The 17091-nt window shown below is 48.6% G+C and overlaps 1 protein-coding gene across 1 annotated transcript in view; it reads left to right on the top strand.

Moving 5' to 3' along the window:
• LOC106591682 (anoctamin-2-like) overlaps window positions 1-11716 on the top strand; it is a gene marked incomplete at its 5' end in the record, with an annotated part of 33582 nt that extends 21866 nt beyond the window's left edge. Inside the window, 6 exons of the mRNA XM_045711899.1 lie at window positions 1639-1750; window positions 2834-2891; window positions 3366-3466; window positions 5218-5366; window positions 11296-11448; window positions 11568-11716. Of these exons, the coding sequence (XP_045567855.1) occupies window positions 1639-1750; window positions 2834-2891; window positions 3366-3466; window positions 5218-5366; window positions 11296-11448; window positions 11568-11716 (722 nt within the window). The remainder of the gene's footprint in view (window positions 1-1638; window positions 1751-2833; window positions 2892-3365; window positions 3467-5217; window positions 5367-11295; window positions 11449-11567) is intronic.
• Between the last annotated feature and the right edge of the window lie 5375 nt (window positions 11717-17091).

The following is a 17091-nucleotide window of genomic DNA, read 5'->3' as shown; positions in this document are numbered from 1 at the left end:
CCCCCATTCCTCTCCTCTCTCCTCTCTCTCATCCCCCTCTCCTCTCCCCCATCCCTCTCTCCTCTCCTCTCCCCCATCCCTCTCCCCATTCCCCTCTCCTCTCCCCATTCTCCTCTCCTCTCCCCTATCCCCCTTTCCCCTCCTCTCCATCCCATCCCTCTCTCCTCACCTCTATTCCTCCCTCTCCCCCATCCCCCTCTCCCCTCCTCTCCATCCCATCCCTCTCTCCTCACCTCTATTCCACCCCTCTCCTCTCCATCCCCCTCTCTCCTCTCCTCTCCCCATCCCTCTCTCCCCTCCTCTCCTCTCCCCCTTTCCCCTCCTCTCCCCCATCCCTCTCTCCTCTCCTCTCCCCCATCCCTCTCCTCTCCCCATTCCCCTCTCCTCTCCTCTCCCCCTTTCCCCTCCTCTCCCCATCCCCCTCTCTCCTCCTCTATTCCTCCCTCTCCCCCATCCCCCTCTCCCCTCCTCTCCCCTCCTCTCTCCCCTCCTCTATTCCTCCCTCTCCTCTCCATCCCCCTCTCCCCTCCTCTCCCCTCCCTCTCTCCCCTCCTCTATTCCTCCCTCTCCTCTCCATCCCCCTCTCCCCTCCTCTATTCCTCCCTCTCCTCTCCATCCCCCTCTCCCCTCCCTCTCCATCCCCCTCTCTCCTCCTCTATTCCTCCCTCTCCTCTCCATCCCCTCTCCCCTCCTCTCCCCTCCCTCTCTCTCCTCCTCTATTCCTCCCTCTCCTCTCCATCCCTCTCCCCTCCTCTCTCCCCTCCTCTATTCCTCACTCTCCTCTCCATCCCTCTCTCCCCTCCTCTATTCCTCCCTCTCCTCTCCATCCCCCTCTCCCCTCCTCTCCCCCTCCTCTCTCCTCTCCTCTATTCCTCCCTCTCCTCTCCATCCCCCCTCTCCCCTCCTCTATTCCTCCCTCTCCTCTCCATCCCCCTCTCCTCTCCATCCCCCTCTCCCCTCCTCTCCCCCTCCTCTCTCCCCTCCTCTATTCCTCCCTCTCCTCTCCATCCCCCTCTCCCCTCCTCTCCATCCCCCTCTCCCCTCCTCTATTCCTCCCTCTCCTCTCCATCCCCCTCTCCCCTCCTCTCCCCTCCCCTCTCCCCTCCTCTATTCCTCCCTCTCCTCTCCATCCCCCTCTCCCCTCCTCTATTCCTCCCTCTCCTCTCCCCCTCCTCTCTCCCCTCCTCTATTCCTCCCTCTCCTCTCCCCTCCCCTCTCCCCTCCTCTATTCCTCCCTCTCCTCTCCATCCCCCTCTCCCCTCCCTCTCCCCTCCCCTCTCCCCTCCTCTCCTCCCTCTCCTCTCCATCCCCCTCTCTCCTCCTCTCCCCCTCCTCTCTCCCCTCCTCTATTCCTCCCTCTCCTCTCCATCCCCCTCTCCCCTCCTCTATTCCTCCCTCTCCTCTCCCCCTCCTCTCTCCCCTCCTCTATTCCTCCCTCTCCTCTCCATCCCCCTCTCCCCTCCTCTCCCCCTCCTCTCTCCTCTCCTCTATTCCTCCCTCTCCTCTCCCCCCTCCTCTCTCCCCTCCTCTATTCCTCCCTCTCCTCTCCATCCCCCCTCTCCCCTCCTCTCCCTCCCTCTCCATCCCCTCTCCCCTCCTCTCTCCCCTCCCTCTCCATCCCCCTCTCTCCTCTCCCAGAGATCCCCAGGACAGAGAGTAGCTTTGAGCAGCATCTGATTCTGAAGGTCTTCCTACTGAAGTTCATGAATGCCTACGCCCCCATCTTCTATGTAGCTTTCTTTAAGGGACGGTACGACACAGACACACACATGGGGTTGGGGGTTAGAGGTTAGGGTTAGGGGGTTAGGGTTAGGGTTAGGGGTTAGGGGTTAGGGGTTAGGGGTTAGGGTTAGGGGTTAGGGAGTTAGGGGGTTAGGGGGTTATGGGGTTAGGGTTGGGGGTTGGGGGTTAGGGTTAGGGGTTAGGGGGTTAGGGGTAGGGGTTAGGGTTAGGGTTAGGGGTTAGGGTTAGGGGTTAGGGGGTTGGGGGGTTAGGGGTTAGGGTTAGGGGGTTAGGGGTTAGGGTTAGGGGTTAGGGTTAGGGGTTCGGGGTTAGGGGTTAGGGTTAGGGGGTTAGGGGTTATGGGGTTGGGGTTAGGGGTTAGGGTTAGGGGTTAGAGGGTTAGGGTTAGGGGGTTAGGGGGTTAGGGGTTAGGGTTAGGGGTTAGGGGTTAGGGGTTAGGGTTAGGGGTTAGGGGTTAGGGGGTTAGGGTTAGGGGTTAGGGGTTAGGGGTTAGGGTTAGGGGGTTAGGGGTTAGGGGTTAGAGGTTAGGGTTAGGGGTTAGAGGTTAGGGGTTAGGGGTTAGGGTTAGGGGGTTAGGGGGTTAGGGGCTAGAGGTGAGGGTTGGGGTTAGAGGTTAGGGGGTTAGGGAGTTAGGGTTAAGGGGTTAGGGATAGGGGTTAGGGGTTAGGGGTTAGGGATAGGGGTTAGGGGGTTAGGGGTTAGGGTTAGGGGTTAGGGGTTAGGGGGTTAGGGTTAGGGGTTAGGGGTTAGGGGTTAGGGTTAGGGGTTAGGGGTTAGGGAGTTAGGGAGTTAGGGTTAGGGGTTAGGGGTTAGGGGGTTAGGGGGTTAGGGGTTAGGGTTAGGGGTTAGGGGGTTAGGGGTTAGGGGTTAGGGGTTAGGGTGGGTCTGTGTGTGGGGAGCCCCAGCAGGACTGTAAACAGACAGGACTCCCTGCTGAATAGAACAGGTCTTTAACAGCCTTTATGGAATTACACTCACCCTGCTGTGTGTGTGTGTGTGTGTGTGTGTGTGTGTGTGTGTGTGTGTGTGTGTGTGTGTGTGTGTGTGTGTGTGTGTGTGTGTGTGTGTGTGTGTGTTTTTTTGTTAACAGGTTTGCGGGCAGGCCAGGAGACTATGTCTATGTTTTTAATGACTACCGGATGGAGGAGGTGAGAGGGGGTTTTGGGGAGTGTGTGTGTTTGGGGGAGTGCTTGCACGCTAATGTTTGTGCTTACACCTTTCTCTCTCTCTCTCTCCTTTTTCTCTCTCCCTCTCCTCTCCCTCTCCCTCCTCTCCTCTCCTCTCCTCTCCCTCTCTCTCCCCTCTCCTCTCCTCTCCTCTCCTCTCCTCTTCCTCTCCTATTCCTCTCCTCTCCTCTCCTCTCCTCTCCTCTCCTCTTCCTCTCCTCTCCTCTCCTCTCTCTCTCTCTCTCTCTCTCCCCTCTCCCTCTCCCTCTCCCTCTCCCTCTCCCTCTCCCTCTCCCTCTCTCTCTCTCCCTCTCCCTCTCTCTCTCTCTCTCTCTCCTTTTTCTCTCTCCCTCTCCTCTCCTCTCCCTCTCCCTCTCCCTCCCCTCCTCTCCCTCTCTCTCTCCTCTCCTCTCCTCTCCTCTCCTCTCCTCTTCCTCTTCCTCTCCTCTCCCTCAGTGTGCTCCTGGAGGATGTTTAATAGAGTTATGTATTCAGCTCAGCATCATCATGGTGGGGAAGCAACTCATTCAGAACAACGTGTTTGAGATCGGCATCCCGTGAGTTCACACACTGCCTCCTCTATATCTGGCATTATCACATTCTGCTGAAGGACATTTTCTCTCCTGACTTTGAGCCTAACATCAATACCAGGGATTTAATATTTGAAAGTTAGGACGTTCTCTACCACTCTGTGCTGCTTCACTGGGGCCCATAGTGGCTCATAGTGGCTCATAGTGGCTCATAGTGGCCCGTAGTGGCTCATAGTGGCTCATAGTGACTCGTAGTGGCTCGTAGTGGCTCGTAGTGGCTCGTAGTGGCTCATAGTGGCTCATAGTGGTTCATAGTGGCTCGTAGTGACTCGTAGTGGCTCATAGTGGCTCGTAGTGGCTCGTAGTGGCTCGTAGTGGCTCATAGTGGTTCATAGTGACTCGTAGTGGCTCGTAGTGGTTCATAGTGTCTTATTTAATATTTGAATGTTAGTACGTTCTCTACCACTCTGTGCTGGTTCACTGGGGCTCATAGTGGCTCATAGTGGCTCATAGTGGCTCGTAGTGGTTCATAGTGGCTCGTAGTGGCTCGTATTGGTTTATAGGGGTTCATAGTGGTTCATAGTGTCTTATTTAATATTTTAAAGTTAGGACGTTCTCTACCACTCTGTGCTGCTTCACTGTGGCTCATAGGGGCTCATAGTGGCTCATAGTGACTCATAGTGACTCATAGTGGCTCATAGTGGCTCATAGTGGCTCATAGTGGCTCGTAGTGGTTCATAGTGACTCGTAGTGGTTCATAGTAGCTCGTAGTGGCTCATAGTGGCTCATAGTGGTTCATAGTGGCTCATAGTGGCTCATAGTGGCTCATAGTGACTCGTAGTGGCTCATAGTGGCTCATAGTGGCTCGTAGTGGCTCGTAGTGGCTCGTAGTGACTCGTAGTGGCCCATAGTGACTCGTAGTGGCTCATAGTGGCTCATAGTGGCTCATAGTGGCTCATAGTGACTCGTAGTGGCTCGTAGTGGTTCATAGTGGTTCATAGTGGCTCGTAGTGGTTCATAGTGGCTCGTAGTGACTCATAGTGGCTCATAGTGGCTCATAGTGACTCGTAGTGGCTCGTAGTGGTTCATAGTGGTTCATAGTGGTTCATAGTGGTTCATAGCGTCTTATTTAATATTTTGAAGTTAGGACGTTCTCTACCACTCTGTGCTGCTTCACTTTGGCTCATAGGGGCTCATAGTGGCTCATAGTGGCCCATAGTGGCTCGTAGTGGCTCATAGTGGCCCATAGTGGCTCGTAGTGGCTCGTAGTGGCTCGTAGTGGCTCGTAGTGGCTCGTAGTGGCTCGTAGTGGCTCGTAGTGGCTCGTAGTGACTCGTAGTGGCTTGTAGTGGCTTGTAGTGGCTCGTAGTGGCTCATAGTGACTCGTAGTGGCTCGTAGTGGTTCATAGTGTCTTATTTAATATTTGAATGTTAGTACGTTCTCTACCACTCTGTGCTGGTTCACTGGGGCTCATAGTGGCTCATAGTGGCTCGTAGTGGCTCGTAGTGGTTCATAGTGGTTCATAGTGGTTCATAGTGTCTTATTTAATATTTGAATGTTAGTACGTTCTCTACCACTCTGTGCTGGTTCACTGGGGCTCGTAGTGGCTCATGGTGGCTCATGGTGGCTCATGGTGACTCATGGTGTTTTGTAGTGGCTCGTAGTGGCTCGTAGTGTCCAATAGTGTCCTGGTGTCATCGGGTTTCATCTTTCTCTCTGACTCCATCTCTCCTTTTCTCTCTCCATCTCGTCCTCCCTTCTCTCTCTCCCTCGTCAGTAAGTTGAAGAAGTTGATCCGAGCATGGAAGGATAAGGGCATTTCATTGGAGGAGAGAGAGGAGCAGCGAGCCAGACCTCCTCAACAGTGGAACCTCGACTACACCCTGGTCCCCTTCGAAGGACTGACCCCCGAGTACATGGAGATGAGTGAGTATACAGTAACAGTAGATAACAGAGGGACAGACACACTGGATACAGTAACAGGAGATAACAGAGGGACAGACACACTGGATACAGTAACAGGAGATAACAGAGGGACCAACACACTGGATACAGTAACAGGAGATAACAGAGGGACTGACACACTGGATACAGTAACAGGAGATAACAGAGGGACCAACACACTGGATACAGTAACAGGAGATAACAGAGGGACTGACACACTGGATACAGTAACAGGAGATAACAGAGGGACCGACACACTGGATACAGTAACAGGAGATAACAGAGGGACTGACACACTGGATACAGTAACAGGAGATAACAGAGGGACCAACACACTGGATACAGTAACAGGAGATAACAGAGGGACTGACACACTGGATACAGTAACAGTAGATAACAGAGGTGAGGAGGACACACTGGATACAGTAACAGGAGATAACAGAGGGACCGACACACTGGATACAGTAACAGGAGATAACAGAGGTGAGGAGGACACACTGGATACAGTAACAGGAGATAACAGAGGTGAGGAGGACACACTGGATACAGTAACAGGAGATAACAGAGGGACCGACACACTGGATACAGTAACAGGAGATAACAGAGGTGAGGAGGACACACTGGATACAGTAACAGGAGATAACAGAGGGACCGACACACTGGATACAGTAACAGGAGATAACAGAGGTGAGGAGGACACACTGGATACAGTAACAGGAGATAACAGAGGGACCAACACACTGGATACAGTAACAGGAGATAACAGAGGGACCAACACACTGGATACAGTAACAGGAGATAACAGAGGGACCGACACACTGGATACAGTAACAGGAGATAACAGAGGGACCAACACACTGGATACAGTAACAGGAGATAACAGAGGGACCGACACACTGGATACAGTAACAGGAGATAACAGAGGTGAGGAGGACACACTGGATACAGTAACAGGAGATAACAGAGGTGAGGAGGACACACTGGATACAGTAACAGGAGATAACAGAGGTGAGGAGGACACACTGGATACAGTAACAGGAGATAACAGAGGGACCAACACACTGGATACAGTAACAGGAGATAACAGAGGGACCGACACACTGGATACAGTAACAGGAGATAACAGAGGGACCGACACACTGGATACAGTAACAGGAGATAACAGAGGTGAGGAGGACACACTGGATACAGTAACAGGAGATAACAGAGGGACCAACACACTGGATACAGTAACAGGAGATAACAGAGGGACTGACACACTGGATACAGTAACAGGAGATAACAGAGGGACCGACACACTGGATACAGTAACAGGAGATAACAGAGGGACTGACACACTGGATACAGTAACAGGAGATAACAGAGGGACCAACACACTGGATACAGTAACAGGAGATAACAGAGGGACCAACACACTGGATACAGTAACAGGAGATAACAGAGGGACTGACACACTGGATACAGTAACAGGAGATAACAGAGGGACCGACACACTGGATACAGTAACAGTAGATAACAGAGGTGAGGAGGACACACTGGATACAGTAACAGTAGATAACAGAGGGACCGACACACTGGATACAGTAACAGGAGATAACAGAGGGACCAACACACTGGATACAGTAACAGGAGATAACAGAGGGACCAACACACTGGATACAGTAACAGGAGATAACAGAGGGACTGACACACTGGATACAGTAACAGGAGATAACAGAGGTGAGGAGGACACACTGGATACAGTAACAGTAGATAACAGAGGTGAGGAGGACACACTGGATACAGTAACAGTAGATAACAGAGGGACCAACACACTGGATACAGTAACAGGAGATAACAGAGGGACCGACACACTGGATACAGTAACAGGAGATAACAGAGGTGAGGAGGACACACTGGATACAGTAACAGGAGATAACAGAGCTGAGGAGGGACAAACACAATACTATTAAGACATGCTATAGATGGAAGGAAAGTAGTGTGGAAATCTCTCCAAAAACAATTAGGCAACAGCAAATTATATCCTTTCCGGACAACTTCCTGGACAAAACATTTCACTGTAATAGTGAAGGTGTAAACATGGCAGTAGAAAACCTAAACAGTATATTTAACATCTAAGCTTCCCGATAAAATCTAAAAATATCAAGCAGACAACCTCAGAAAACTACGTTTCATCTGAGTTTCTGTGTCCTGTGGATACTTGCCTTGGAAAAAGGATTCATCCCTCCTTGACGTTTTTCCTATTTTGTTGCATTACAACCTGTAATTTAAATTGATTTTTATTTGGATTTCATGTAATTGACAGACACAAAATAGTCCAAATTGGTGAAGTGAAATGAAAAAAATTACTTGTTTAAAAAATAAAAAAAATGGAAAAGTGGTGAGTGCATATGTATGCTATGAAGCCCCTAAATAAGATCTGGTGCAACCAATTACCTTCAGAAGTCACATAATTAGTTAGATTGCACACAGGTGGACTTTATTTAAGTATCACATGATCTGTCATATGATCTCAGTATACAGTTGAAGTCGGAAGTTTACATACACTTTAGCCAAATACATTTAAACTCAGTTTTTCACAATTCCTGACATTTAATCCTAGTATAAATTCCCTGTCTTAGGTCAGTTAGGATCACCACTTTATTTTAAGAATGTGAAATGTCAGAATAATAGTAGAGAGAATGATTAATTTCAGCTTTTATTTCTTTCATCACATTCCCAGTGGGTCAGAAGTTTACATTCACTCAATTAGTATTTGGTAGCATTGCCTTTAAATTGTTTAACTTGGGTCAAACGTTTTGGGTAGCCTTCCACAAGCTTCCCACAATAAGTTGGGTGAATTTTGGCCCATTCCTCCTGACAGAGCTGGTGTAACTGAGTCAGGTTTGTAGGCCTCCTTTCTGACACACACTTTTTAGTTCTGCCCACAAATTTTCTATAAGATTGAGGTCAGGGCTTTGTGATGGCCACTCCAATACCTTGACTTAACTGTCCTTAAGCCATTTTGACACAACTTTGGAAGTATGCTTGGGGTCATTGTCCATTTGGAAGACCCACTTGCAACCAAGCTTTAACTTCCTGACTGATGTCTTGAGATGTTGCTTCAATATATCCACATAATTTTCCTACCTCATGATGCCATCTATTTTGTGAAGTGCACCAGTACCTCCTACAGCAAAGCACCCCCACAACATGATGCTGCCACCCCCGTGCTTCACGGTTGGGATGGTGTTCTTCGGCTTGCAAGCCTCCCCCTTTTTTCTACAAACATAACGATGGTCATCATGGGCAAGCAGTTCCGTTTTTGTTTCATCAGACCAGAGGACATTTCTCAAAAAATTACGATCTTTGTCCCCATGTGCAGTTGCAAACCGTAGTCTGGCTTTTTTATGGCGGTTTTGGAGCAGTGGCTTCTTCCTTGCTGAGCGGCCTTTCAGGTTATGTCGATATAGGACTCGTTTTACTGTGGATATAGATACTTTTGTACCTGATTCTTCCAGCATCTTCACAAGGTCCTTTGGTATTGTTCTGGGATTGATTTGCACTTTTCGCACCAAAGAATGCGTCTCCTTCCTGAGCGGTGTGACGGCTGCGTGGTCCCATGGTGTTAATACTTGCGTACTATTGTTCGTACAGATGAACGTGGTACCTTCAGGCGTTTGGAAATTGCTCCCAAGGATGAACCAGACTTGTGAAGGTCTACCATTCTTTTCTGAGGTCTTGGCTGAGTTCTTTTGATTTTCCCATGACGTCAAGCAAAGAGGCACTGAGTTTGAAGGTAGGCCTTGAAATACATCCACAGGTACACCACCAATTGACTCAAATGATATCAATTAGCCTATCAGAAGCTTCTAAAGCCATGACATCATTTTCTGGAATTGACCCACTGGAATTGTGATACAGTGAATTATAAGTGAAATAATCTGTCTGTAAACAATTGTTGGAAAAATTACTTGTGTCATGCGCAAAGTAGATGTCCTAACCGACTTGCCAAAACTATAGTTTGTTAACAAGAAATTTGTGGAGTGGTTGAAAACACGTTATACTCCAACCTGAGTGGATGTAAACTTCTGACTTCAACTGTATGTAAATAAGATATTTCTGTTGAAATGTTTTTAAATGTGCAAATATTTCTAAAAACCTGTTTTCGCTTTGTCATTATGGGGTATTGTGATGTCATTATGGGGTATTGTGACGTCATTATGGGGTATTGTGATGTCATTATGGGGTATTGTGATGTCATTATTGGGTATTGTGATGTCATTATGGGGTATTGTGATGTCATTATGGGGTATTGTGATGTCATTATGGGGTATTGTGATGTCATTATGGGGTATTGTGTGTTGGTTGATGAGGATTGGTTGATGAGGATTTTTGAGAAAGTCTGTAACCTCACAAATTGTGGAAAAAAGTCAAGGGGTCAGAATACTTTCCAAATGCACTGTAACTCTGTTTCCTATGGGTTTCTGTGTCCTTTGAATTTATTGATGTTGAGCGATAAAACAATTTCCCAACTTGTGACCAATAAATTACTACTCTACTCTATTCTAGTCTCAGGGTGGGTCCCCTGCTAGGTCCTGAACTCAGGGTGGGTCCCCTGCTAGGTCCTGATCTCAGGGTGTGTCCCCTGCTAGGTCCTGAACTCAGGGTGGGTCCCCTGCTAGGTCCTGGACTCAGGGTGGATCCCCTGCTAGGTCCTGAACTCAGGGTGGGTCCCCTGCTAGGTCCTGAACTCAGGGTGGGTCCCCTGCTAGGTCCTGAACTCAGGGTGGGTCCCCTGCTAGGTCCTGAACTCAGGGTGGGTCCCCTGCTAGGTCCTGAACTCAGGGTTGGTCCCCTGCTAGGTCCTGAGCTCAGGGTGGGTCCCCTGCTAGGTCCTGAACTCAGGGTGGGTCCCCTGCTAGGTCCTGAACTCAGGGTTGGTCCCCTGCTAGATCCTGAACTCAGGGTGGGTCCCCTGCTAGGTCCTGAACTCAGGGTGGGTCCCCTGCTAGGTCCTGAACTCAGGGTGGGTCCCCTGCTAGGTCCTGAACTCAGGGTGGGTCCCCTGCTAGGTCCTGAACTCAGGGTTGGTCCCCTGCTAGGGCCTGAGCTCAGGGTGGGTCCCCTGCTAGGTCCTGAACTCAGGGTTGGTCCCTGCTAGGTCCTGAACTCAGGGTTGGTCCCTGCTAGGTCCTGAACTCAGGGTGGGTCCCCTGCTAGGTCCTGAACTCAGGGTGGGTCCCCTGCTAGGTCCTGAACTCAGGGTGGGTCCCCTGCTAGGTCCTGAACTCAGGATGGGTCCCCTGCTAGGTCCTGAACTCAGGGTTGGTCCCCTGCTAGGTCCTGAGCTCAGGGTGGGTCCCCCTGCTAGGTCCTGAACTCAGGGTGGGTCCCCTGCTAGGTCCTGAACTCAGGGTTGGTCCCCTGCTAGGTCCTGAACTCAGGGTGGGTCCCCTGCTAGGTCCTGAACTCAGGGTGGGTCCCCTGCTAGGTCCTGAACTCAGGGTGGGTCCCCTGCTAGGTCCTGAACTCAGGGTGGGTCCCCTGCTAGGTCCTGAACTCAGGGTGGGTCCCCTGCTAGGTCCTGAACTCAGGGTTGGTCCCCTGCTAGGTCCTGAGCTCAGGGTGGGTCCCCTGCTAGGTCCTGAACTCAGGGTGGGTCCCCTGCTAGGTCCTGAACTCAGGGTGGGTCCCCTGCTAGGTCCTGAACTCAGGGTGGGTCCCCTGCTAGGTCCTGAACTCAGGGTTGTTCCCCTGCTAGGTCCTGAACTCGGGGTTGTTTTTGGTGTGTTTATCATCAGCTGGTGTATGTCTGGAACACCCTGCCCTCCAGCTGTTTGTTGGTGTGTTGCAGAGGACTACCAGATAAGATAATGACTTGTTCTCATGTTGTTCCTCTCAACGAACACTTTGTGTGTTCTCTCCCCAGTTATCCAGTTTGGTTTTGTGTCTCTGTTTGTGGCGTCGTTCCCTCTGGCTCCTCTCTTCGCTCTCCTCAACAACGTCATCGAGATCCGCCTCGATGCCAAGAAGTTCGTCACCGAGCTGCGACGACCGGACGCTGTCCAAGCCAAAGACATCGGTAACACGCCCTCTTCGCCAAGACGCACACGTGTCCACACACACAGATCCACACCCCTCCACTCTTCTCTCACAGTTCTGTTCTCTCTCTCTCTCTCTCTCTCTCTCTCTCTCTCGTAGGAATCTGGTACAACATCCTGAGTGGAATGGGAAAGTTCTCTGTCATTATCAATGTAAGTGTTAACATTGGCGCGCACACACGCATTCTGAGAACACGCTGTGTATTTTTGCACACTGGTGCAATAAAGGAAATATTCACCCATTTTTAATGTTATATCTGCTTAGTGATGTTCTATCGTTTCCCGAGGGTCATTTAATGTTTTCATGTGTATCTGAGCTAATGCCGTTCAAGCAGGCAGAAATCCGTCCGGTAGGAAGTAGCCCTGTGATAGTCAGTCACTACACTGGAAGTTAACAGGAAGTAGCCCTGTGATAGTCAGTCACTACACTGGAAGTTAATATGAAGTAGCCCTGTGATAGTCACTACACTGGAAGTTAATAGGAAGTAGCCCTGTGATAGTCACTACACTGGAAGTTAACATGAAGTAGCCCTGTGATAGTCAGTCACTACACTGGAAGTTAATATGAAGTAGCCCTGTGATAGTCAGTCACTACACTGGAAGTTAATATGAAGTAGCCCTGTGATAGTCACTACACTGGAAGTTAACAGGAAGTAGCCCTGTGATAGTCACTACACTGGAAGTTAATATGAAGTAGCCCTGTGATAGTCAGTCACTACACTGGAAGTTAATATGAAGTAGCCCTGTGATAGTCACTACACTGGAAGTTAATAGGAAGTAGCCCTGTGATAGTCAGTCACTACACTGGAAGTTAATATGAAGGAGCACTGTGATAGTCACTACACTGGAAGTTAATATGAAGGAGCACTGTGATAGTCACTACACTGGAAGTTAATATGAAGTAGCCCTGTGATAGTCACTACACTGGAAGTTAATATGAAGTAGCCCTGTGATAGTCAGTCACTACACTGGAAGTTAATAGGAAGTAGCCCTGTGATAGTCACTACACTGGAAGTTAATATGAAGGAGCACTGTGATAGTCACTACACTGGAAGTTAATATGAAGTAGCCCTGTGATAGTCACTACACTGGAAGTTAATATGAAGTAGCCCTGTGATAGTCACTACACTGGAAGTTAATAGGAAGTAGCCCTGTGATAGTCAGTCACTACACTGGAAGTTAATAGGAAGTAGCCCTGTGATAGTCACTACACTGGAAGTTAATATGAAGTAGCCCTGTGATAGTCACTACACTGGAAGTTAATAGGATGTAGCCCTGTGATAGTCACTACACTGGAAGTTAATATGAAGTAGCCCTGTGATAGTCAGTCACTACACTGGAAGTTAATAGGATGTAGCCCTGTGATAGTCACTACACTGGAAGTTAATATGAAGTAGCCCTGTGATAGTCAGTCACTACACTGGAAGTTAATAGGATGTAGCCCTGTGATAGTCAGTCACTACACTGGAAGTTAATATGAAGTAGCCCTGTGATAGTCAGTCACTACACTGGAAGTTAATATGAAGTAGCCCTGTGATAGTCAGTCACTACACTGGAAGTTAATAGGAAGTAGCCCTGTGATAGTCACTACACTGGAAGTTAATATGAAGTAGCCCTGTGATAGTCAGTCACTACACTGGAAGTTAATATGAAGTAGCCCTGTGATAGTCAGTCACTACACTGGAAGTTAATATGAAGTAGCCCTGTGATAGTCAGTCACTACACTGGAAGTTAACAGGAAGTAGCCCTGTGATAGTCACTACACTGGAAGTTAATAGGAATTTGACCTTTAGATGGTGAAAACGTCTATCATACATGTCAGATTTCAATACTGACTGATGTCGTAACTCTTCTCTCCAACTGGGCCCGGGGTGAGGATATGTTTGTGATGTTCCTGCCTGCAGAAATGTGTCGTTCTAAGAGGAGAGACCACCACAATGTCTCCTATTTGTCTGCCTCTTCAGTCCAGGTTGCATTGCATGGTGGGATGTCAAACTCCACTCTGCCAGGCACATTCATCTGCAGGTCGGATGTGCTGAGATTGTAGACTCCTAAATTGGTAGGGCAGTTTGTTTAGGCGATTTTTCCAGCTGGCTAGATACGGTACATGCTGAGATTGTCTCCGGTATTATTGTGTGCAGATATGTTTGCTCTCCAACCAGCCCATAGAGTTTCAAGTTTTATTAGTCATATGTACTGGATACACATGGTATATATCGTCCAACTAAATGCCCTACTCGCAGTTTCCTTCTAGACAATGTGTTTCCTTCTGACGAAGAGACACACACCACCGCCTTGCGTTTACGCGACGCTGCCGTTCTGACCTGCCGATTTGTATAGAAAGAAACAGTTAGATTTGTATTGACCGTGTTTGACTTGTTCAGCCACGTCTCGGAGAAACATTGGACGTTCTTCATATCACGTTGATAGGATAGTCTAGAACGGAGCTCATCCAGTTTATTCTCCTGTGATTGCACGTTCGCCAATAGAACGGAGAGTTTATTCACTGCCGACGTAGTCTCGTCAAGTATCCCAAACAACGACCTCTATTACGCCGCCTCTTTTATTTTGGAGTCGGGGGTTGGGGTGGCGGGACACAATGCATAGTCCGGGTAGCCATTTGATTAGATGTTCAGGAGTCTTATGTCTTGGGGGTACAAGCTGTTCAGAAGCCTCTTGGACCTAGACTTGGCGCTCCGGTACCGCTTACCATGCAGTAGCAGAGAGAACAGTTTATGACTGAGGTGGCTGGAGTCTGAAAATTTTTAGGGCCTTCCTCTGACACCGCCTGGTATAGAGGTCCTGGATGGCAGGAAGCTTGGCTCCAGTGATGTACTGGGCCGTACGCACTACCCTCTGTTGTACCCTGTGGTCAAAGGCCGGGCTGTTGCTATACCAGGCAGTGATGCAACCCATCAGGATGCTCTCGATGTTGCAGCTGTGTAGAACCCTTTGAGGATCTGAGGACCCATACAAATATTTTCAGTCTCCTAGGTTTTGTCGTGCCCTCTTCACAACTGTCTTGGTGTGCTTGGACCATGTTAGTTTGTTGGTGATGTGGACACCAAGGAATTTGAAGCTCTCAACCTGCTCCACTACAGCCCCGTCGATGAGAATGGGGCGTGCTCGGTCCTCCTTTTCCTGTAGTCCACAATCATCTTCTTTGTCTTGATCACGTTGAGGGAGAGGTTGGTATCCCTTCCTGGTAATCCGTCTGGCCCAGCTGCCTTGTGAATGTTGACCTGTTTAAAGGTCTTACTCACGTCAGCTACGGAGAGCGTGATCACACAGTCGGTCTTAGTGCCAGCTTCCACCTGTGGTGGTAAATAAACAGCCACGAAAAATATAGATGAAAACTCTCTTGGCAAATTGGCGTGGTCTACAGCTTATCATGAGATACTCTACTTCAGGCGAGCAAAATCTAGAGACTTCCTTAGATTTCGTGCACAAGCTGTTGTTTACAAATGTACACAGATCTCCCCCCACCCCTCGTCTTACCCGGAGTGTTCTGTTCTATCTAGCCGGTGCAGCATATATCCCGCCAACTGAATATTATCCATGTCGACATTCAGCCACGATTCGGTGAAACATAAGATGTTACAGTTTTTGATGTCCCGTTGGGAGGATATTCGTGATCGTACCTCGTCTAATTTATTGTCCAATGATTGTACTTTGTGGCAAGTAATATTGTTGGTAAAGGCAGATTTCCCACTCGCAGTCGGCGGATCCTTACGAGGCACCCCGCCCTGTGTCCTCTATACCTGCGTCTCTTTCTCTGACGGGGATGTCGGCCTTGTCGTGTGTCTGAAGTACATCCTGCTTGTTGAAGAAAAAAATCTTTGTCTAATCCAAGGTGAGTCATCACTGTCCAGATATCCAGAAGCTCTTTTTTTAGCTGTAAGAGACGGTTGCAGAAACATTATGTACAAAATAAATTACAAATAACACAAGAAAAAACACATAATAACACAATTGGTTCGGCGCCCGTAAAACTTCTGCCATTTTCTTCTGGCGCCAGCTTCTCACTCGGGAGCCCAATCAGCCTAGATCTCAAAGTGTAGCTTATGTGATATGTCCACACTAGTGCTGACATGAGGCAGAAAATGTAAACAAACATTTAAATACATAAATACAGGCTAAATGCCAGTCATGTTTGACAAATATAAAGTAGGATCGTTACCATTAACTTCTAAAGGCTAGATCCTGTTGACATACTCAGGCACAATCTGAGCGGAGGCAGTCCGTATTTAACCATAAACTGAATTGTTTAAAACCTGGAGTTTGTCATTTTATGAGGCATGTCCTACCTTGTTTCAAAATAACCAAATCAGACCATAGAAATGTTGAGGGAATGATTTTTAGAAACACTTCCTGTGATGCCATTGAAACCGGTAGGAGCCTGAGGGCACACAGTGTGTTGTGAAATCTGTGAATGTATTGTAATGTTTTAAAATGGTATAAACTGCCTTAATTTTGCTGGACCCCAGGAAGAGTAGCTGCTGCTTTGGCAGCAGCTAATAGGGATCCATAATAAATCCAAATACCAGCATTTATATCATGTTCTATTGGTTTCCAAATCAACTTTGTTTCGTTGTCCAGCAGCCAAAGACATTATCCTGGTCATATCAGCAACCCATGATAGTTGTTGCATCTTTAGATTTCCCCTAACAACCCATGATAGTTGTTGCATCTTTAGATCTCCCCTAACAACCCATGATAGTTGTTGCATCTTTAGATCTCCCCTGACAACCCATGATAGTTGTTGATTATCCTGGTCATATCAGCAACCCATGATAGGTGTTGCATCTTTAGATCTCCCATCTTTCTACATTTCTAATGGATATTTCCATCTGTAACGTGGTTTCTTCCTGCTGCGCTTACCACGAACGGGCCAGCTGCAGTCTACAGTCTAATGGATATTTCCATCTGTAACATGGTTTCTTACCATGAACGGGCCAGCTGCAGTCTACAGTCTAATGGATATTACCACGAACGGGCCAGCTGCAGTCTACAGTCTAATGGATATTTCCACGAACGGGCCAGCTGCAGTCTACAGTCTAATGGATATTACCACGAACGGGCCAGCTGCAGTCTACAGTCTAATGGATATTTCCACGAACGGGCCAGCTGCAGTCTAAAGTCTAATGGATATTACCACAAACGGGCCAGCTGCAGTCTACAGTCTAATGGATATTTCCACGAACGGGCCAGCTGGAGTCTACAGTCTAATGGATATTACCACGAACGGGCCAGCTGCAGTCTACAGTCTAATGGATATTTCCATGAACGGGCCAGCTGCAGTCTACAGTCTAATGGATATTTCCACGAACGGGCCAGCTGTAGTCTACAGTCTAATGGATATTTCCACGAACGGGCCAGCTGCAGTCTACAGTCTAATGGATATTTCCATCTGTAACATGGTTTCTTACCATGAACGGGCCAGCTGCAGTCTACAGTCTAATGGATATTACCACGAACGGGCCAGCTGCAGTCTACAGTCTAATGGATATTACCACGAACGGGCCAGCTGCAGTCTACAGTCTAATGGATATTTCCACGAACGGGCCAGCTGCAGTCTACAGTCTAATGGATATTTCCACGAACGGGCCAGCAGCAGTCTACAG

This window comes from Salmo salar, unplaced genomic scaffold (assembly GCF_905237065.1).
Source record: "Salmo salar unplaced genomic scaffold, Ssal_v3.1, whole genome shotgun sequence".
Taxonomy (NCBI): domain Eukaryota; kingdom Metazoa; phylum Chordata; class Actinopteri; order Salmoniformes; family Salmonidae; genus Salmo; species Salmo salar.
This window is presented reverse-complemented; position numbering and strand designations above follow the sequence as displayed.